The sequence below is a fragment of the Aquarana catesbeiana genome, linkage group LG09, assembly GCF_042186555.1.
Source record: "Aquarana catesbeiana isolate 2022-GZ linkage group LG09, ASM4218655v1, whole genome shotgun sequence".
Classification (NCBI taxonomy): domain Eukaryota; kingdom Metazoa; phylum Chordata; class Amphibia; order Anura; family Ranidae; genus Aquarana; species Aquarana catesbeiana.
In genome coordinates this window covers 41,496,355-41,518,493 of record NC_133332.1, presented here as the reverse complement: position 1 = coordinate 41,518,493, position 22,139 = coordinate 41,496,355, and the positions used below count along the sequence as shown (strand labels likewise).

The following is a 22,139-nucleotide window of genomic DNA, read 5'->3' as shown; positions in this document are numbered from 1 at the left end:
AGATCAACTGTACAGCTTTAAAGCCCAAATGCAATCTCAGAAATACATATTTAGTCAGATAGACATTCTATTAACAATCTTTATTTTTCTGAGCTAGTATTTGTACAGTATGTCTTATTATAATTGTGCTGTCCAATAGGCACCAGAGTTTGACCATGCTGCCCAGTACAGTCTATAACCTAATAAACCTGGTCAGATGCACCCCATCTCATCAGACCCTTCTCTTCCTCAGCACTACAAGTGTATGTGAGGGCACTTTGTGATAAGGGTTGTGACAACTACTCAGCTCTGCCAGCAGAGAACTGAAGTGGGGGGGCAGGAAGTTTCCTTTTCATGTGAGAAAAAGTAATTCTTAGGAATGCCCAAGATATACTTAGTTAAAAATCATAACACTTGGCAGTACAAGACTAAAAAAGAAAAATAGGGTATGAGACTTCAGTTGGTAAGCTGTCATGACAGGTGTGGCATCCTCTAGGTTGCTAGATGTGAGAATATATTTTTTTGTGCAGGATGGGTAAATTGCCAGGCTTGCAGCCAAGCCTGTGTGTTTTTCTTTTGGGTCAGGGTTGAGTGACTCAGGCAGAACTGGTGACTCACAGGCAGCATCACTGAGACCTCCCACTTCTTTCCACAACATGCTGGAATCTTCTGGAAAGGAAGGAGGAGAGGTGAAGCTGCATGGAGTATTCTGAGGAGCCCTGACAAATCCCAAACCTGGATTGACAGGGGGCAGGCCTCCTTAAATACTCAGGGTCAGCCCAGCTGGGGATAAGTTGTTCGGGGTGGAAGCTGAAGATGGAGTGCTAGGCTGTCATGGCCTGGAGAGAGCTGCCCAGTCTGGGGGGGGTTGACCTTGGGCCTGGGGCTTGGCTGTAAAAAGGACCCTTCTTGAGACCCACGGAGGTCGGGGTGGCAGAAGGGGCGGATGCCCTGGGCAGAGCAATTTATTGTAGGAAGGGGGCGCAGCAGTGGCATACTAACTGGGTGCCACACATTGGGAGGGGTGTCAGGCGGCTCCCCCATCCTCCCCTGAATGAAACAGTGAGAGCAGGACGGGCTTGGTAGTGCAGCGGCGATGTGACATGCTGACAGCGCAGGGAGAGTTCAGGCAGACTGACCCATAGTCACAATGCTGTGTGTCTCACTCTCTGTTAAATTCTAATAGCCCAGAGAGTACAACTCCTCCCCTCCACAGAAATGGAAGAGGCTGCATGAGCTCTGCCCCCTCCCTCCCTATCCTCTGTTTCTGTGTCTCGTCCATGCTCCGTGCAGCACGTGTGCTGCCTCTGAAAGGAATGTGGGGGTCGGGAACATTTAAACAAAAAGCCGGCCAACGGAACTAGTGTGAGCAACCTGGGAATATCCAAGTGAGTTATCATCAGCACTGTCCCTGTGTCCAGACTCTCCTCTCTCCCAATCTTTCACTCCCCCTCTTTCCTCTGTTGTTCTCCAGCAGAGTCTTTCATTAACTCTATGCTAATAGTTAGCCCCATCATGTTCCTTTAGCCAGGGTTTTCACTAGTGTGATCATAGACATTGCATGTGATTTGCACCGCATTGCTGTACAAATCACATGCGATGTCTGTGCAATGCGAATTCAGCCATACAAACTGTATGGCTGAAATCGCATTTGCACCAAAACGGTGCAGGAACCTTTTTTTGGTCTGCACTGGAATCAGATTGGATGGGTGTTTACACCTATGCAATCCGATTTCTGCACCATTTCACAGTTCTCACTGCAATCTGCAAACCGAGCTGGGGGTGTCATAGATTTTACATTGACACCTGTAGCAGTTTGCAAAGGGCAGCATGAACGGTCGACAAACAACATGCAATGCAGGAATCGCGCAGATTCCTGCAGCGCATATATGTGAACCAGGACTCAAGTGGGTTCACACTGATGCTCTGTGGTTCAGTTGCAGTGCTGGTGTATACACAGTTTTCCTGCATTTACCTCAATTTTCCCTACAGTCCCACAGACTTCTATTAGGTTACGCATTTTTGCAACATTTTCTGAAAGTGCACCAAATGTCCTCTATACGGAATCTTTGGTGTGCTTTCAGAAAACACAGTAAAATTGTACAAGCTAATAGAAGTCTGTGGGATTGCAGCTAAAAATGGGGATAAAATGCAGAAAAACTGCGCATACTCCAGCACTGTGACAAACTCCAGGACACCAGTGTGAACCCAAAGGCTTCAAGGTGCTGTGTAATGTAAAGGAGTCCAGATGTGCAAGGGGGTTTTGTAATGTAAAGGGGTCTAGGAGGTGCAGGGTGCTGTGTAATGTAAAGTGGTCCAGAGGTGCAGGGTGCTGTGTAATGTAAAGGGGTCCAGAGGTGCAGGGTGATGTGTAATGTAAAGGGGTCCAGAGGTGCAGGGAGTTGTGTAATGTAAAGGGGTCCAGAGGTGCAGGGTGCTGTGTAATGTAAAGGGGTCCAGAGGTGCAGGGTGCTGTGTAATGTAAAGGGGTCCAGAGGTGCAGGGTGCTGTGTAATGTAAAGTGGTGCAGGGTGCTGTGTAATGTAAAGGGGTCCAGAGGTTCAGGGTGCTGTGTAATGTAAAGGGGTCCAGAGGTGCAGGGTGTTGTGTAATGTAAAGAGGTCCAGAGGTGCAGGGTGCTGTGTAATGTAAAGGAGTCCAGAGGTGCAGGGTGCTGTGTAATGTAAAGGGGTCCAGAGGTGCGGTGAACTTACAATTTAACCATTTGCCGACCCGCCGCAGTACATATACTGCGATGGGGCTGCAGTTACAGTATTGTATTGTTGTATTGTTTGTTGTGTGTTTTCAAGTGTTTTCTGGTTTTGAAAGGACACTGACTCTTTCCTTATACCCGGGGGGGGGCGCAGTTTGCCATCTTCGCCCTGGGCACCAGATGGCCTTGTCCCAGCACTGCCTGGACAGGTGGCACAGGAGTAAGTAGAGGACCGCAGGAGAGCACTGCCAGGCAAAGTCTCCAGGAAGGAACAACAGGTCGCAGCCAGGAGGGCTGGTTAGTGACACACAGTCGGGAAGGTCTGGGGAGGCACGCATGAGAGGACTGGAAGATTGCAGTTTGGGATGGGTGCAGAGCCAGTGGAGTGGACTGTGGTGGCACGGGCAGTGGAGAGAGGCAGCTGCAGCCAGAAGGGCTGGCACGGCCTGAAGAGGTGGTACTGGGAGTAGTAGCCACGTGGACAGCTAGCATTGGGACTATCTATATTTTTGCTACATTATAGAGACCCGAGGTCTCTGCCTGCAAAGGGCATTTGCTTTAGGCCTGGCTGAGCCAGTGTCAGGCCTGCAAATAAGTGCTAGCTGGTCCTGAGAGTGAGATCAAGAGTAAAGTTTGTGCTGGAGAGTGAGCTCAAGAGCTAAGTTAGTACTGGAGAGAAGAGAGGAGGTGTATATACTGGAGATGTATATAGTTTCAAGTCCCTATATCTCTTCTACAATCAACTGGGCATCTCATAATTACCCTATCCCCATCCAAGTTGAATTCCCCCAATAAAATAAAAAAAACAAGTGCAAGGAATGTTTCATATCTCTGGATGCTTGAATATTGTGTGCCTGGCTGGGCAGGGTGACAGACAATCTATAACTACCAGCAGCCCCTACGGGGGTAGCACTACAGTGGATTATGGTGGTTGAAACTGTTGACTTAACTCTGAAAATGCTGCTTGCTTTGATCTGCAATACATGTAAGCATACTGACCCAGAGTATGCAGATCAGGAAAGTCAGAGAAAAGTCAAAAGTCCCTATATGTATAGTATTCTGAACTAAAGAGTGATATACAGTATGGGACTAAGGAAGGTGTCATGAAGTATCTGACACAGGTATCTGACAGTTGGTAGAGACTGCAGCCTTTCCTAGCAGGGGTCGTAAATAAATGTCAACCATGGACTCCCAAGGATTGATGGCAATCACTTATCATCATGGACTATGGAAACTAGGTAAGTGTCAACCAAGCTCTTTAAATAATATTGGACAATTACAGCTTGCAAAACTCACCATTTCTTATAACTATTCAGAGGCATAAACTTTTACCTCTATAGATATTTACATATATGTATTTAGGTACAGAAGGCAAACTATTGTTTTAATTAGAGCAACCCTTTTAAACTCCCCTTTCCTCTTTGTCTCAAATAAACTCTAATGTAAAATGCTATCAATAGATTCCAATTAAAACAGTAATTTAACTGGTAAAGCAGCAAAGGACATGGTAAAAAGCCTGTCACCCCTCCAGCATCTTACAGAAAAGGACCCTTGCTCTCTATGTGAAAGCAGTGGTCTTCCCTCAGCAGTTTAAAATGCTCCCTGTGAGCTGTTCACTGAACAGGGAGTTTGAACTTTATTTATCAGAGAGCTTCATATCTGACTCAGTAGGGGTTTGTTGGACCTCTACAGAGTGCACAGCTTCCACACAGAAAGCAAGGGTCCTTCTCTACACCATGCTGTAGACCACAATCAGTTTCCTTTATAGTCCACATTGAATCTAGTGGCAGCATTTTACATGAGACTTTAATTTGGCTTTAGAGCTGAATTCCAGGTTCTTTTTTTATAGCATAATTACATTCCTGTGTTTCTCATTTCATACCTGTGTGATCCCCGTGGAAGCTGTAAATCTACACTAATCATCTCTGTTTTCTGGATCCCATGCCATTCACAGAATTTCACATTTAAATGTTCAAATCAGTTACTTGGTTGCAAATAAAAATGTGACTTTGGCAGTTTAGATCTGGATTAAACTCACCCCAGAGAATAATGGCCGTCTCCTCCAGGCTGCTGTGATTTACATGACAGGAGTAAGTGTCCACCTCCCTGACCGACACCTCTATGCTTAGTATGGTCTGATAGGTGCCATCGAGGTTGGGAAGGATATGGTCGGCCTGATTTTCACGAATTGTTTCAATTCCATTCTTTATCCACCTTACAGTCACAGCTTGGGGATAGAACCCATACACCTGACAATGAAGCTTGGTGACATTACTCAGCGTATCACCTGAGACCTTCACCATTGGCAGAGCTAGAAGAATAGGAGAGAAAATCATTAAAACATTGGCTAGTGTCAGTTTGGAAACCATTAGAAAGCAGCCACAGCTTCAGGAGAAAAGCCTGTCCCCTTACCAGATGCTACAGAGTGGAACCCGTGTCCTTGGTATGGAAGCATTGCTGTCTCTACAGAGATCTGACATACATCTTGCTGAGTCAGAGGGGGCCCCCTTAAATCAGCAGGAGGAGAACGCTAGCTCTGATTCAACAAGGTGGGCATTTTGGACCTCAGCTGAGAGACCACTGCTTCCACTAAAAGAGCAAGGGTTCCACTTTTCTGACAGAGCACAGGTTTTTCTACAAAATCTGTGCCTGCATTCTAAATAAAGCGGTGGTCTCAGCGGGGAGCCTCGATAGTTTAAAAAAAAACTATTAGATAAGCACCTGAATGACCGCAACATACAGGGATATACAATGCAATACTGACATATAATCACACACATAGGCTGGACTTGATGGACTTTGAGTCTTTTTTCAACCTCAACTACTATGTAACTATATAGCTGTTGCACTCTCCTAGTTAGGCTGCTAGGTACATTTTTAAAAATCAAGTTAGAGGAGGGAGAAGTATAGGGATTATGGCGGTGCCAAGAGAAACAATATACAAAACTTGAAAGATAAAATTGTATTTATTTAACAAAAATCATTAAAACTAGACATGAAATTCACATAGACAAGGTGTGCGGAAAAAACTAAAATCAATTCTGTAGCAAAATTATTTCACATGACTTGGCCTGATGATTGTGGCGGCCAGTTCAGTGAGTAGGTATTTAGATGCCCGACATGTTTCGCCAGTATTGGCTTCTTCAAGGATAGTTGTTTGATACCTAGAGCGCTACAGAGCTTTCTATGAAGAGAAATATAACAATCAATGGATGTTTTAGAACAATTGATACAATAAGGTACAGAAAAGATATATATATATACATATGTTTGCGAGCTGTCCGAGTAGACTACCCCCCACCACCCGAAATGGCCCCAAGGAACCCACCCACACCACAAGGTGCCAAAAGCTGCCCCAACCAGGCTATCCAAGGATAGTAAGATACCTGCAATTCACCAGGGATGGATGCTACACGCCTCCGGAGCAGGGCCTCAAACAGAGATCACAGTAACTAGCTGCAGGGGACAATAAGAGGGACCTGACAGAAAGTATGCCTAAAGAAATATATATATACAAATTATGTACATATAGCGGGGCCCAGTGACCACACATCAATTTCAAAGCGAGAAGTCTGATATTGGACTAACATAGTCTCTAATTTTTACTTACAAATAAACTATTCAAATTGGGTGACAGGTACATTTTTAGTTTCTGGCTCTTTCTGCAATCAAGTGAACAGTGATTGCTTATTCTGGTCTGTTCAGGGCTTCAATGAATAGGAGTTTGATTGCTTCCCCCTACCTCAAGAAAAAGTTTCTAGAGTTTAAGGAGGGAGAATTAAAATTATCAGCCTGAATATTGAGCAGAGCCTAGCTAATCAATGGTGAGGTTTGCGCAGATGGTGGCTGGGATTCTGTTAAATTGTCTGGAGCACTGGAGAGATGGTCTTCTTCTTCTCCTGTGAGAAAATGGATTTGTGAGCTTTGTGAGCTTCAGGGGGCTGCTTGTCCCAAGGGCTCAGTTGGAGCGGTTGGACTACAAGGATTTGTGAGCAGAGCTTTCATTTGTGCTACATACCAACTTCATGGTCTCCAGCTGTGAAGCTATAGACTGTTCCAGTATACCACTGCTTGAGCTAAATGTACTTCATGGTCCCCAGCCATAAACATATAGACTATTCCAGGCTAACTTTACCGGAGTTTGCTTCCTGCTGCCTTCTGCACATTCCTATTGGACAGTGTGGCCACCTTTCACTGTGATAATCTAATAGAGATGCAAGGGGGAGGGACTAAGCAGCAAGCTCCAACACACACCAGACGTGTTGAAGCTTTGCCTTTTGAAATGGCCTGGCATTTTGAAGTTGCTACAGGTATGTTTACCTCTAGACCTGCAGCAGTTCCATAGTTTTTTTTCACGTGCAAGGAAAACAAAAAAAACTGTATTTTTGCTTTCACGTGATTAGATGATGGAAGTCAGCTGAGTTTTTGCTCATCTATTATGTTCTGGAACAACTGCACTTGCAGTGTGCAACTGCACTTTGCAAAGTGCACAGTCTTTTTTTTCCCCCTTAGTAAATCAACCCCATAGCGTGGCTCGAGAACAAGCAACCATAGGAAGCAGCTTACTATGGTGGCACACAGAGAAGAGGAGGAGCTCAGAGTGCTAATGGGAGAAGCCAGAAAATGAAGATTGTACTGAGGAGGTAATTATAACATGCTTTAAAAAAATGAAATAAAGAACCTTTACCATCACTTTAAGTTTTTAAGTTGAAGCTGAACACTTTAATGTGCAAAGGGCCTTATGCCGTGTACACACGAGCGGACTTTTCGACCGGACTGGTCCGACGGACTATCGGACGGACTTTCGGTGGACTTCCAACGATTTTCCCAGCGTACGGACTTGCCTACACGCGATCACACCAAAGTTCGACGCATTCGTACGTACGACTGGACTAAAATAAGGAAGTTGACAGCCAGTAGCCAAAAGCTGCCCTAGCATGGGTTTTCGTCCGTCAGGCTAGCATACAGACGAGCGGACTTTTCAATAGGAACTGAGTCCGGCGGAGTTCCGGTGGAGTTCCAACGTAAAGATTTGAAACATGTTACAAATCTGAAGTCCGTCAGATTTTTGACCGAAAAAGTCCGCTGCAGGTCCGATGAGGCCCACACACGGTCGAATTGTCTGCCGGACTCGGTCCGTCGGACCAGTCCAGTCGAAAAGTCTGCTCGTGTGTGGCTATCTTTGCCATACCTCTGAAAAGTGATCTGCAGTGAACCGACTTCCCGAGACCTTTTTGGCCAGCTCAGCAGGGACCAGACAAGTTTTGATCAGTGTGTAGCCATCCTTTCTAGACAGAAATCAAATGTTTCATCAAATTCTGTCAGAGACCGCTGTCAGAATACAGTGGATGGAGGAATCTGCCATTTGTTCAGGTGTTTCCAGTGAAGGGCACTTGTTGGTACAGCATACAAAGAAATTGTAGACAATTGTACACTTGTTTGGAGTTTATACCCTCATAAAGTGACTCTATCATTTTTGCAATAGATTTACATAATTATTTTTTACCAGACTACATAAGCAGATCACTTACAGGATTTGGAGACCATAATAGATATTTTGTGAATCTAGTGCAGAATATTACACGCAAAAGCTGTTGAGTCACCTTAGGCCCTAGAGGGGAATATACACAGTACAAGTTCTGTATTGCTGGGTTGTGACGCCAACAATTATGTTGAATATGAGACTTACATTGAGCCCCCCCCAAAAAATGTTTTTGTTCATCCTAAGTACAATTGTGCAGTTTTAATCTTGTGACAATAGTTAGGGGAAGGCCCTTTTCTATTCCAGCATGAATGTGCTCTGGTCCTGATTACAAAACCAGCTCCATAAAAACATGGTTTGATGAGTTTGGGGTGGAGGAAGTGGTCTGTACAGATCCTTGGCCTCAACCTTGCTGAACACCAATGGAATGACCTGGAATGCCAATTGAAAGCCAGGTCTTCTTATCCGACATCAGTACCTGATCCTACAAATGTTCTTTTGGCTGAATGGACACAAATTCTCACAAACTCCAAAATCTTGTGTAAATCCTTTTCAGAAGAGTGGAGAATATTAAGCCACTTTCTCATGAGGTCTGATCAGGTCCAGCTGTCCATTTTCTAGCCAGACCCAATCGCATACTTACCAACTGTCCCGAATTTCCTGAGACATTTCCGTGATTTAGACTATTTTCCAGAATTTATTTAGAGGTCCACGGTCAGCGGAGACATTGTCTCCACCGGCCGCCATTTTTAAGAAGACGAGGAACACAGCTGGGCAGCTAGATGGAGCTCCTGTGTCGCCACCCACCCTCCGCCCGCTCTGCCTACCCCGCCCCGCTTTGCTCCCACCACCCCCGCCCCACTCCGCCCCGTTCTATTGTAACCATGCGGCCAGCGGAGACCTACTAGGAAACCTGTTGTAAGGGGGGCTCCGCTGGGGAAACCTGATGTAAGGGGGCTCTGCTGGGGACATGTGATGTAAGGGGGGGCTCCGCTGGGGACACCTGATGTAAGGGCGGGCTCCGCTGGGGACACCTGATGTAAGGGCGGGCTCCGCTGGGGACACCTGATGTAAGGGCGGGCTCCGCTGGGGACATCTGATGTAAGGGTGGGCTCTGCTGGGGACACCTGATGTAAGGGCGGGCTCCGCTGGGGACATCTGATGTAAGGGGGGGCTCCGCTGGGGACATCTGATGTAAGGGGGGCTCCGCTGGGGACATCTGATGTAAGGGGGGCCCTGCTGGGGACATCTGATGTAAGGGGGGGCTCCGCTGGGGGCACCTGATGCAAGGACGGACTCTGCTGGGACACCTGATGCAAGGATGGACTCTGCTGGGACACCTGATGCAAGGACGGACTCTGCTGGGACACCTGATGCAAGGACGGACTCTGCTGGGACACCTGATGCAAGGAAGGACTCTGCTGGGACACCTGATGCAAGGACGGACTCTGCTGGGACAAGTGATGCAAGGACGGACTCTGCTGGGGCACCTGATGCAAGGAAGGACTCTGCTGGGGGCACCTGATGCAAGGACGGATGGCTGGTGGCAGGCGACATGGCAGGTGACACGCTCAGGGATCCCACTGATTCGGCATTATGGTGAGTTGAATGATTTCATTTTATATTACAATGTAATAATAGAAATAATGCACTTCAATCATCCTGACACCATAACAACCATGGTGCCGGAATGTTTGAAGTGCTAACACCAGGTGTTTGGAGTATCTTTATCTGCTGATTGTTAAACTTTCTGGAATAAACATATTTCTATTGTTGTGTAGGATCTGGGGCTGCTGTCCCTCCATCCCTCCCTCCCTTGTTCACCTTAGATGCTAACCACACCCCCTTTGAGCCATGCCCATTTAAGCCACGCCCACTGTGTTGCATAAACCACGCCCATTTTTGCGCCGTGGTGAGCTCCATGCGACACATTTTTACTTTTCCCCTTTTATACACCTACAAACGCATGCCCCGCCCCCTAATTATAATAAGACTCCACCTACAGCCAAAAAAGTGTCCCTAAAATTATTTTTACAATGTTTGCAACTATGCAATCGGACCCTCCATCTGCTCAGCTCAGCTCAGTAGGGGATCGTTGGATGGATCTCCTGCTGAGAAAAACCGAATCTGGCCCATGTGAAGGGGACCTTATAGTCTCAAACAGGGACCAACTCCATATTAAAGGCTAAACAGTAAAACCTTGGTTTGCGAGCATAATTCTTTCCAGAAACATGCTTGTAATCCAAAGCACTTGTATATCAAAGCATTTTTATACAGGGTATAAAAGAGAAGAAAGGCACCTCTAATGCCGCGTACACACGAGCGGACTTTCTGGCAGACTTGGTCCGGTGGACCGGACTCCGTCGGACAATTCGATCATGTGTGGGCTCCAGCGGACTTTTTTTCCCCAAAAGTCCGACGGACCTAGAAATAAAACATGTTTCAAATCTTTCCGATGGACTCGAGTCCGGTCGAAAAACCTGCTCGTCTGTATGCTAGTCCGACGGACTAAAACCGACGCTGGGGCAGCTATTGGCTACTGGCTATCCATTTCCTTATTTTAGTCCGGTCGTACGTCATCACGTACAAATCCATTGGACTTTGGTGTGATCGTGTGTAGGCAAGTCCGTTCATTGAGAAAGTCCGTTGGAAGTCCGCCGAAAGTCCGTCGGATAGGTCGAAAAATCTGTTTGTGTGTACGCGGCATTAGTGTAGCAATAAGTTGCTAAATGTTGTACCTTCATTAAATGTAACCATATTGCTACACTTAGAGGCTCTTCTCTTCTTTTTTATACTCAGCTGTGACATGACGCTACTCTTATATCAAGACATCGCTTGTATATCAAGGCAAAATTTATTAAAACACTTTGCTTGTCTTGCAAAACGCTCTCAAACCAAGTTACTCTCAAACCAAGGTTTTACTGAAATTACAATGACATAAAACTATTAACAACCAGTGGCGGGGGGGGGGGGGGGGGTGTTGTACATGTCTACTGCCTGTGTGTGTGCTACACTGAGACATGGGAGAAAGCTGGTTGATTGCTAAGAGACCCCCACTGTATACACAGCGTGTCACAGTACACAGGGACCCTGATAGACAGTCCCTGACCTGGACACCAGTCCCTCTCCTTCACTCACTACTGTGTATGGTATTGTCCAGGTCCCTGCTTAACCACTTCAGGTTTGAAAGATTTACCCCCCTTCATGACCAGGCTATTTTTTGTGATACGGCATTCCATTACTTTAACTGACGCTTGCACGGTCGTGCAACGCTGTACCCAAATAAAATTGACGTCCTTCTTTACTCACAAATAGAGCTTGCTTTTGGTGGTTTTTGATCACCTTTGCGTTTTTTATTTTTTGCGCTATAAACAAAAAAAACCCGTCAATTTTGAAAAAACAAACAAACAATTGAGTAAAGTGGTCGGGCCGCCACTGCCAGGGACACACCACTTTATTCCAGGGACACTCCACTGCATTCCAGGGACACACCACTTCATTCCAGGGACACTCCACTTCATTCCAGGGACACTCCACTTCATTCCAGGGACACACCACTTCATTCCAGGGACACTCCACTGCATTCCAGGGACACACCACTTCATTCCAGGGACACACCACTTCATTCCAGGGACACTCCACTTCATTCCAGGGACACACCACTTCATTCCAGGGACACTCCACTGCATTCCAGGGACACTCCACTGCATTCCAGGGACATTCCACTGCATTCCAGGGACATTCCAGGGACACTCAACTGCATTCCAGGGACATTCCACTGCATTCCAGGGACATTCCACTGCATTCCAGGGACATTCCAGGGACACTCAACTGCATTCCAGGGACACACCACTTTATTCCAGGGACACTCCAGGGACACACCACTTAATTCCAGGGACACTCCAGGGACACTCCACTTCATTCCAGGGACACTCCAGGGACACTCCACTTCATTCCAGGGACACTCCACTTCATTCCAGGGACACCACTTCATTCCAGGGACACTCCACTTCATTCCAGGGACACCACTTCATTCCAGGGACACTCCACTTCATTCCAGGGACACCACTTCATTCCAGGGACACTCCAGGGACACTCCACTGCATTCCAGGGACACTCCACTGCATTCCAGGGACACTCCACTGCATTCCAGGGACACTCCACTTCATTCCAGGGACACACCACTTCATTCCAGGGACACACCACTTCATTCCAGGGACACACCACTTCATCAGGGACACCCAACTTCATTCCAGGGACACCCAACTTCATTCCAGGGACACCCAACTTCATTCCAGGGACACTCTACTTCATTCCAGGGACACTCCAGGGACACTCCACTTCATTCCAGGGACACTCCACTGCATTCCAGGGACACTCCACTGCATTCCAGGGACACTCCACTTCATTCCAGGGACACTCCACTTCATTCCAGGGACACTCCAGGGACACTCCACTTCCTTCCAGGGACACTGCACTTCATTCCAGGGACACTCCACTTCATTCCAGGGACACTCCACTTCATTCCAGGGACACTCCACTTCATTTCAGGGACACTCCACTTTATACCAGGGACACTCCACTTTATACCAGGGACACTCCACTTTATACCAGGGACACTCCACTTTATACCAGGGACACTCCACTTCATTTCAGGGACACGCCACTTCATTTCAGGGACATTCCACTTCATTCCAGCGACACTCCACTTCATTCCAGGGACACTCCACTTCATTCCAGGGACACTCCACTTCATTCCAGGGACACACCACTTCATTTCAGGGACACTCCACTTCATACCAGGGACACGCTACTTCATTTCAGGGACACTCCAATTCATACCAGGGACACTCCACTTCATTCCAGGGACAAGCCAAAGACACTACACTTCATTCGAGGGACACTCCACTTCATTCCAGGGACACTCCACTTCATTTCAGGGACACGCCAGGGACACACCACTTCATTCCAGGAACACACCACTTCATTCCAGGAACACACCACTTCATTCCAGGAACACACCACTTCATTCCAGGGACACTCCACTTCATTTCAGGGACACTCCACTTCATTCCGGGGACAAGCCAAGGACACTCTACTTCATTCCAGGGACACTCCACTTCATTCCAGGGACACTCCACTTCATTCCAGGGACACTCCACTGCATTCCAGGGACACTCCACTTCATTCCAGGGACACTCCACTTCATTCCAGGGACACTCCAGGGACACTCCACTTCCTTCCAGGGACACTCCACTGCATTCCAGGGACACTCCACTTCATTTCAAGGACACTCCACTTTATACCAGGGACACTCCACTTTATACCAGGGACACTCCACTTCATTTCAGGGACACTCCACTTCATTCCGGGGACAAGCCAAGGACACTCTACTTCATTCCAGGGACACTCCACTTCATTCCAGGGACACTCCACTTCATTCCAGGGACACTCCACTTCATTCCAGGGACACTCCACTGCATTCCAGGGACACTCCACTTCATTCCAGGGACACTCCACTTCATTCCAGGGACACTCCAGGGACACTCCACTTCCTTCCAGGGACACTCCACTGCATTCCAGGGACACTCCACTTCATTTCAAGGACACTCCACTTTATACCAGGGACACTCCACTTTATACCAGGGACACTCCACTTCATTTCAGGGACACGCCACTTCATTTCAGGGACATTCCACTTCATTTCAGGGACACTCCACTTCATTCCAGCGACACTCCACTTCATTCCAGGGACACTCCACTTCATTCCAGGGACACACCACTTCATTTCAGGGACACTCCACTTCATACCAGGGACACGCTACTTCATTTCAGGGACACTCCAATTCATACCAGGGACACTCCACTTCATTCCAGGGACAAGCCAAGGACACTCCACTTCATTCGAGGGACACTCCACTTCATTCCAGGGACACTCCACTTCATTTCAGGGACACGCCAGGGACACACCACTTCATTCCAGGAACACACCACTTCATTCCAGGAACACACCACTTCATTCCAGGAACACACTACTTCATTCCAGGAACACACCACTTCATTCCAGGGACACTCCACTTCATTCCAGGGACACTCCACTCCACTTCATTTTAGGGACACTCCACTTCATTACAGGGACACTCCACTTCATTCCAGGGACAAGCCAAGGACACTCTACTTCATTCCAGGGACACTCCACTTCATTCCAGGGACACTCCACTTCATTTCAAGGACAAGCCAGGGACACTCCACTTCATTCCAGGGACACACCACTTCCTTCCAGGGACACACCACTTCCTTCCAGGGACACACCACTTCCTTCCAGGGACACTCCACTTCATTCCAGGGACACACCACTTCATTCCAGGGACACTCCACTTCATTTCAGGGACACTCCACTTCATACCAGGGACACTCCAGGGACAAACCACTTCATTTCAGGGACACTCCACTTCATACCATGGACACTCCAGGGACACTCCACTTCATACCAGGGACACTCCAGGGACACTCCACTTCATACCATGGACACTCCAGGGACACTCCACTTCATACCAGGGACACTCCAGGGACACTCCAGGGACACTCCACTTCATTTCAGGGACACGCCAGGGACACACCACTTCATTCCAGGAACACACCACTTCATTCCAGGAACACACCACTTCATTCCAGGGACACTCCACTTCAGATGTTAATGGGCATTTCACACTAACATGCGTTTTTTGATGTGTGTTTCATGCGAAAGCATATGACAAATGTGCCAAAAAAATCAGAGGAGTAGTAACAGCCCAGGCTGGAGGCTCTGTTTGCAGTTAAGAACCTTGGAGAGGTTTGTTTGCGCGGTGCGCCCCACCAAATTTTTTATCACCAGCTGCCACTGTTAACGAGTTTCTATAACTTCTACAGCTACATGATCTGTCTCTAGAATGTTCTTTTTAGGGTTTTTTGAGTTGATAAAAATTAAGAAGCAGACAAATACTCTGTACTGACCCCATAAACATTAAATAAGACACTCACCAGAACATACAGCTGATACTTTTAAATTTAGGAGTAGGACTATCTTCATTCTTCTGCAGAGAAGTTCCTGTATGGACTTTACACCGTGTCTTCAGTGCGTTGAAATCCCCTAATTAAAGGAAGGTCTGATGTAGAAATAAAAATTCCAACCAAGACAGGCTTTCCGATGCTAGAAGGGCAATCATTTCTCTGCTTAGCCAACAAAATAACTCAAAGACTGTAAAACAGCCAGCTTCTGGAAGTTACCAAAAACACAAAATAAAAGAGTACTAGTTAATATTCCTATAGGTAAATGTGTATAGTTCTTCTTTGCCAGGATCAGTAGGTAGAATAATGACCAAAATCAAACATTCTTCTCTTTCTTAGTCCTGGTTTATGCCTCAAAAAATGTCTTCAAAGCAGAAATAAGGAAATGCGTTTTATTTTTCAGCACCATCTAACTTGTCTAACTTGAGAATCAAGGACGTCATACAGTTGAGTTACTATTTACCTTTGTTCACGGAAGGGTGATTGTTTGCACTAGGCTATTGTCGAGAAAAAATTTAACAAAGGCTGTCATCAGATTTCAAGCAGAAAATATAAGCACTAGGAATTTTATAGAAAAGGTGACAGTCCAGAGTCCAGGGTTTTTCCAATGAAAGAGAAAAAGATCTTGGTGTGAATTCACTAAAAGACAGTTGAGTACTGTCTGTGATTCTTTTTTATTTACACTAACATACAATTTTTCAGGACAAGCTTTTGGGGTATATCCCCTTCTTCAAGGTCCAAGCAGTACTAATACACAATGTTTTAGCAAGTTACCCATTTAAGCTCTGGAAGATTTTACCCCCTTAATGACCAGGGCATTTTTTGTGATTCAGCACTGCTCTATTTAACAGGTTACCGACTACCCCATGTACATGCACTGCAGGGCGGCGGCAGCTGTGCGCAGAATCACGTACCTGTACGTCATTCACACTCACGGGCAGGGGGTGCATGCGCCCGCCGGCCCTGCACTGTTCTGATTCGATGAAGAACCGATCAATCTTCAGGTCCAAGCCAATGATTTATGGCCTGGACCTGCTGATCGGTTCTGACAAATGACAGAACACCCTGTACCTGTGTAATGTAAACTAGACATGTGCACACTTAAATATTTCGTTTTGGAATTTCGTTTTCGTCCGAAAAATAAATTAATTTAGTTACTCCCGAAATTCGTTTTTATTTATTTAGTTTTTCGTAAAAAATTGCATTCGTCCGAAAATCCAAATTAAGGTAGAATCTGTCATTGAAGGCTTATGGTGTCTGTTGAATGTTCAAAGAAGATTCGACGGTGCAGCTAAACTGTACGACGCCGTATAGTTTACCTGCTCCGTCAAATCTTCTTAGAACTTTCAACAGACACCATAAGCCAAAGTACGTGTGTACTTAGTTCTAGCTATTTTACTGCTCCTCCTCTTTGGTTACAATCAGCCAATAACATTCATCATCATTATTATTTTTATTTATCTTTTCTCCCCTACGTCGAATCTTTTCTCCCCTACGTCGAATCTTTTCTCCCCTACGTCGAATCTTTTCTCCCCTACGTCGAATCTTTTCTCCCCTACGTCGAATCTTTTCTCCCCTACGTCGAATCTTTTCTCTCTATGTAGATTTTATTTGTTTATGTCGGATCTTTCGTTTTTCGGATTCTGCACTTTCATTATCGTTTGTTAAAACGATAACGAAAATACCTGAAATTTGGACGAAAATGCATTCGGACTAAAACGAATGCACATGTCTAATGTAAACCCAGGTACAGGAAATTATGTCATATTCTCTCCTGGAGACCTTTTTGGATCCAGCCTGAGAGAAGAGAATATCTACTATGAGTACAAGCACTACACTGACACCTGATCACATAGTTAGGCACATTTAACCCCTTGATCGTCCCCCCCAGGTTAACCCTTTCACTTCCTGTCACAGTGTCATTAGGAACAGTGTACAGTTTTTTTTACTGATCACTGTATTAGTGTCACTGGTGACACTAGATAGCATTAGCATTAGTTAGCGTCAGTCCCAGATAGGGTAAGGATACCCACCATATATTCCCTTATCATTTTTTAACCCCCCTGATCGCCCCCAGTTAACCCTTTCACTCCCTGTCACAGTGTCATTAGTACAGTGTACAGATCTTTTTTCTGATCACTGTATTAGTGTCACGGGTGACGCTAGATAGCATTAGTGTCAGTTACTGTCAATCCCAGACAGCGTCAGATTGACCGCCACGTATTCACTAACACATTTTAACCCTTTGATTGCCAGTAACATTAACACACACACACTATACACCTCCATTACTAGTATAGTCTGAATGGATCAATATATTTGACCAGATCAGAACTATACTAGTGTCACCAATAGTATAGTGTTCCCCAAAACGCTGCTTTAGCAGGATCAACTCAGACATCTGCCAGCACCTGTGTTTAGCCCCCCCCCAAGAACTGCATTGTCAGTAAATCACTGTCACTGCTGATACACAGTACACAAAACCGCAGCTATAGCAGAGTCAGGCCTGATCTCTGCTAGCTCTAGCAGATACATTTTATTTGTAGTGGTTCAAACAGTCCTTGACAACAAGGTGCTTTTTTACCTGTGAGTCGCACTAGGTACCTATAAATTTAGTGGCCAAAATGTCAAATGAAAGGTACACTAGTGAAGAGGCCTACAGGATACTGAGCATGATAGATGAGAGAGATGGGGAGTCCTCATTGTCAGAATCAGGCTCAGTATATGAACCTGTAAGGAGCAGTGGCACCCTGACAGATGGCTCTGATGACGGAGTAGAGGTCCCTGTTAATGTCAGGTTAAAACCTGACCCCATTCCCAGGTTTATGAGGTGCTGCAATTGCATGATGATTCTCATATGCAGCAGAGTGCCAATACTCTGCCAGTAAACTGGTCAGCACCAATGGCCTAGTACATTCTGGTCATAGACAAACCAGCACTGCAGTAATACTTGGTGATGTGGCGAGTCCCATAAGTGCAGTTCAAGCTGGTGCGGTGGCAAGCACAAGTAGTGTCCCACAGCCGCCAAGAATTCAAACACAGGCCATAGAGCTCATAGAGCCATTCCTGGTGCACTTGCAAATCCTGATTGGTAGATTACAGATTCTGCAGTACTTTCTCCATTCACTGCCCAACCTGGAATTCAGCTGATTTAACTCCCCTTGGCTTTTTTGAGCTGTCTTTCACGGAAGATCTGTAAAGATTTATTGTGGACCAAAGCAATTTATATGCCAATCAATTTGTCACCGCAAACCCGAATTCAAACCTTGCCAAACAATTTGCATGGAAATCTATTACTGTTTCCGAATGTAAGACTTTTCTGGGCCTATCCCTCAACATGGGCATTACTAATAAAGAATCAGTTGCGGTTATATTGGTCCACTGATCCAAATTATTATATGCCCATGTTCTCTTCTGCCATGAACAGGGCTAGATACCAGTAAATCATACGGTTTATGCACTTTAATGACAATAAACTCTATCATCCTCGGGTGACCCTAGATATGATCGGCTCCACAAAATTCGGCCCCTCATAAATCACTTTAACCAAAAATTTGCAGCCTTGTATATGCCCCAACAAGCTGTCTGTGTAGATCAGTCCCTAATTAAGTTTTCTGCCCGCCTTGCTTTCAAATAGTTTCTCCCCAGCAAGCGTGCCAGATAAGGGGTCAAAATGTATAAGCTCTGTGACAGGGCCACAGGCTATACATGGACTTTCCTGATTTATGAGGGAAAAGATAGCAGCATGGAGCCCCATGACTGCCCAGACTACATAGGGAGGAGTGGCAAGATTGTTTTGGGAATTGGTGTCACCCTTATTCAGAAAGGGGTACCACTTGTACATGGACAATTATTACACAAGCGTGCCAATTTTTAAACACCTTTTTGAATTTAGAATTGGCGCATGTGGCACCGTGCGACCTAATCGCTGGGGCTTCCCCAGTGACTTGTAAATGCCCCACTTAGATGGGTTAGAGAGCCTGCTTGAAATGTAAAAATTGCTTGCACTGAATTTGAAGGACTAACAGAATGGTTTTGTTCTGTCTTCTATTCACACAGATGCGACAGTCCAAACTGCAACGGCCACTGGTGTTAAGAAGCCCCTCTTTGTCCATGACTACAACCTTAACATGGGAGGGGTGGACTTCAGTGACCAGATGATGAGGCTGTACTTAATTTCCCATAAGGCCAGAGGCTGGTACAAGAAAGTGTCTGTATATTTATTCCAATTAGCTCTGTTCAACGCTTACTGTTGTGCTCATAAGTTTACATACCCTGGCAGAATTGATTTCTTGGCCATTTTTCAGAGAATATGAATGATAACACAAAACATTTCTTTCACTCATGGTTAGTGTTTGGCTGACCAGGAAATCTTGTTGGCAAGATGAATGCAGTATGTTATCAAAAAATACTGGAGGAACATTTGCATTCATCAGCCAGGAAGCTGCTCATGGGACGTACTTGGACATCCCAACATGACAATGATCCAAAGCATAAGGCCAAGTCGACCTGTCATTGGCTACAGCAGAATAAAGTGAAGGCCATCCCAGTCTCCTGACCTCAATATCATTGAGCCACTCTGGGGAGATCTCAAATGTGCAGTTCATGCAGGACAGCCCAAGAATTTACAGGAACTGGAGGCTTTTTGCCAAGAGGAATGGGCAGCTTTACCATCTGAGAAGATAAAGAGCCTCATCCACAAATACCACATGTAGCACTAACTCACGGTGGAGCTGCTGATTTAAAGCAGGCTGTTACCGTCACCTTTTTACCTGTAATTTCATCAACACCAAACTTAGAGTCCACGCTGAGCTGGTTATCAGACAATGTAGGCACCAGTCACTTGAGTACTTTTCTACTTTGTGGACTTTGGTATGTGTGGAAAAAAACTAACACTGCACATCACTCTGAACACACCATCCTCACTGTGAAACATGGTGGTGGCAGCATCAAGTTATGGGGATGCTTTTCTTCAGCAGGGACAGGGAAGCTGGTCAGAGTTGAAGGGAAAATGGATGGAGCCAAAAACAAGGCAATCTTAGAAGAAAACCTTTGATCTGGCTTTACTTGTTTCCATTCACCCACCCACATTACCCCCTCCTGCCCACTCACCTCCCTCCCTGTCTCCACGTCCTTACCTCATTCCTTTCCCCCCCCTTCCCCCCCTTTCCCCTTCCTTCCCCCATTCCCATGTTTTTTTCCCCCTTTTTCCCTCCTTTCCTCTCTCTGGAATTCTTCTTTTCTCCCCCTTTCTCTCTGTCCTCCTCCCCCTTCTTTCCCTTCCCCCTCTTCCCTTGTTTCCTTTATCATTCCCTTCTTTCCATTTCCCTGTTTTCCTCCCCTCTTCTCCTTCCTACCCCTTCCCCCTTCCCCCTCCCCCTTTCTCTCTCTCCCCCCTTTTTGCTTTTCTCCCCCCCTCTCCTTCCTTGTTTCCCTCCCTTCCCCTGTGTCCTCCACATTTCCATGCTCACCATTGTCCCTTCACTCCCAGAATGTCCTCGGTTGCCGTGCCTGCCGTGAGTGTCGCCCCTCCCAGATCCGCGGGGCTGCCCACCTCAGCTCCTGGTGTGGAGTTGTTTCCCGGACTGTCTGTGGGGCCTTGCCATTGCACCTTCAACATGCCCAACCTGAGTAAGTAAGTCTTGGTTACGGTGGTTCCATACTTTACCCCTAACCTTGTTCTTGTATTTTTATTGGTTTTTCATTTTTTCAACTTTTTCAATTTTATAGAAATCACACGTGCCTGCTCCTGACGAGTGGCTTCAGCCACGAAACGCGTAGAGCTCTTGATGTGCCGTGTCTCCACTAGTGTCATAAGAACTTCAAGTCATGATGTGCTCTGTACTCTTACAGGCCAGTGAGGCCATAGGTCCTGCAGTTTATATCCTTTCCTATCAATAGTATACACCTTTATTCTGTGGTGAACCTGGGAATTTTAAATATTTCTACCAAAAATATTTTTACCATATGATATGATCATTTTATTATCAATTTAGAGTCATTTGTGTGATTCATGCACCAGCATATATACTATGAACTGTGCTCAACAGTCTTATTAGCCTTGTATGTTAAATTACCTTTGCTACTTTGATTATGTATGTATAATGTAATGTGTAAAATAAAATTCCATCAAATTCACCCTATTGTTCTTTGGGCTGTCATATGCTTCACACAAAGTCCCACACCCCTGGTATATGGTTATATACTTTTTTCTTCAATTAGAAGAAAACCTGTTAAAGTCTGTAAAAGACTTGAGACTGGGGCGGAGGTTCACCTTATAGCAGGACAACGACCCTAAACATACAGCCAGAGCTACAATGGAATGGTTTAAATCAAAGCATATTCATGTGTAAGGATGGCCCAGTCAAAGTCCAGATCTAAATCTAATTGAGAATATGTGGCAAGACACTCTCTAGATGTGCAAAGCTGGTAGAGACCTACCCAAAGAGACTTGCAGCTGTAATTGCAGCGAAAAGTGATTCTACAAAGTATTGACTCAGGGGGCTAAATACAAATGCACGCCACACTTTTCACATATTTATTTGATATTTACTTGTAAAAAAAAATAAAAATGATAATTTTCCTTCCACTTCACAATTATGTGCCACTTTGTTTTGGTGTATCATATAAAATACATTTATGTTTTTGGTTGTAACATGACAAAATGTGGAAAATTTCAAGGGTATGAATACTTTTTCAAAGCACTATAGTTGCTTGTTTGCTTATGCTTTCTCATAAGCAAGGGTTTACAATCCCTCTGCCTTTTGGGATTTACTTTGGGGTAAGATTTTTTTGTATCTTTGGCTTTTTAAATTTGTGCTAAAAAGATGGTTTTATTTCACAATTGATTGATGTCACTGTTTTGGTTCAATTAAAGTCCAATTTTTTCTTTCTTCTAGCCATCCCCTCTTTTAGAAT

At 45.6% G+C, this 22,139-nt stretch overlaps 1 protein-coding gene and 1 long non-coding RNA gene across 5 annotated transcripts in view; one reads left to right on the top strand and one right to left on the bottom strand.

The window, feature by feature from the left end:
- The window catches only part of LOC141107542 (major histocompatibility complex class I-related gene protein-like), a 51,822-nt gene that overhangs the window by 22,719 nt on the left and 6,964 nt on the right, over window positions 1-22,139 (bottom strand). For 2 of the 4 annotated variants that reach the window (XM_073598348.1, XM_073598352.1), the window contains exons 1-2: window positions 15,195-15,647; window positions 4,731-5,003 (exon numbers count right to left, since the gene is read on the bottom strand). In XM_073598348.1, the coding sequence (XP_073454449.1) occupies window positions 4,731-5,003; window positions 15,195-15,243 (322 nt within the window). In that variant the 5' untranslated portion in view covers window positions 15,244-15,647. Of the gene's footprint in view, window positions 1-4,730; window positions 5,004-6,710; window positions 6,910-15,194; window positions 15,648-22,139 lie in introns of those variants that run through there. The other 2 variants (XM_073598351.1, XM_073598349.1) reach the window with 2 other exon arrangements.
- Window positions 1,212-21,716, top strand: LOC141107543 (uncharacterized). Its single transcript, XR_012235926.1, has 3 exons — window positions 1,212-1,367; window positions 20,713-20,852; window positions 20,952-21,716. It is a non-coding gene; the product is annotated as an uncharacterized lncRNA (long non-coding RNA).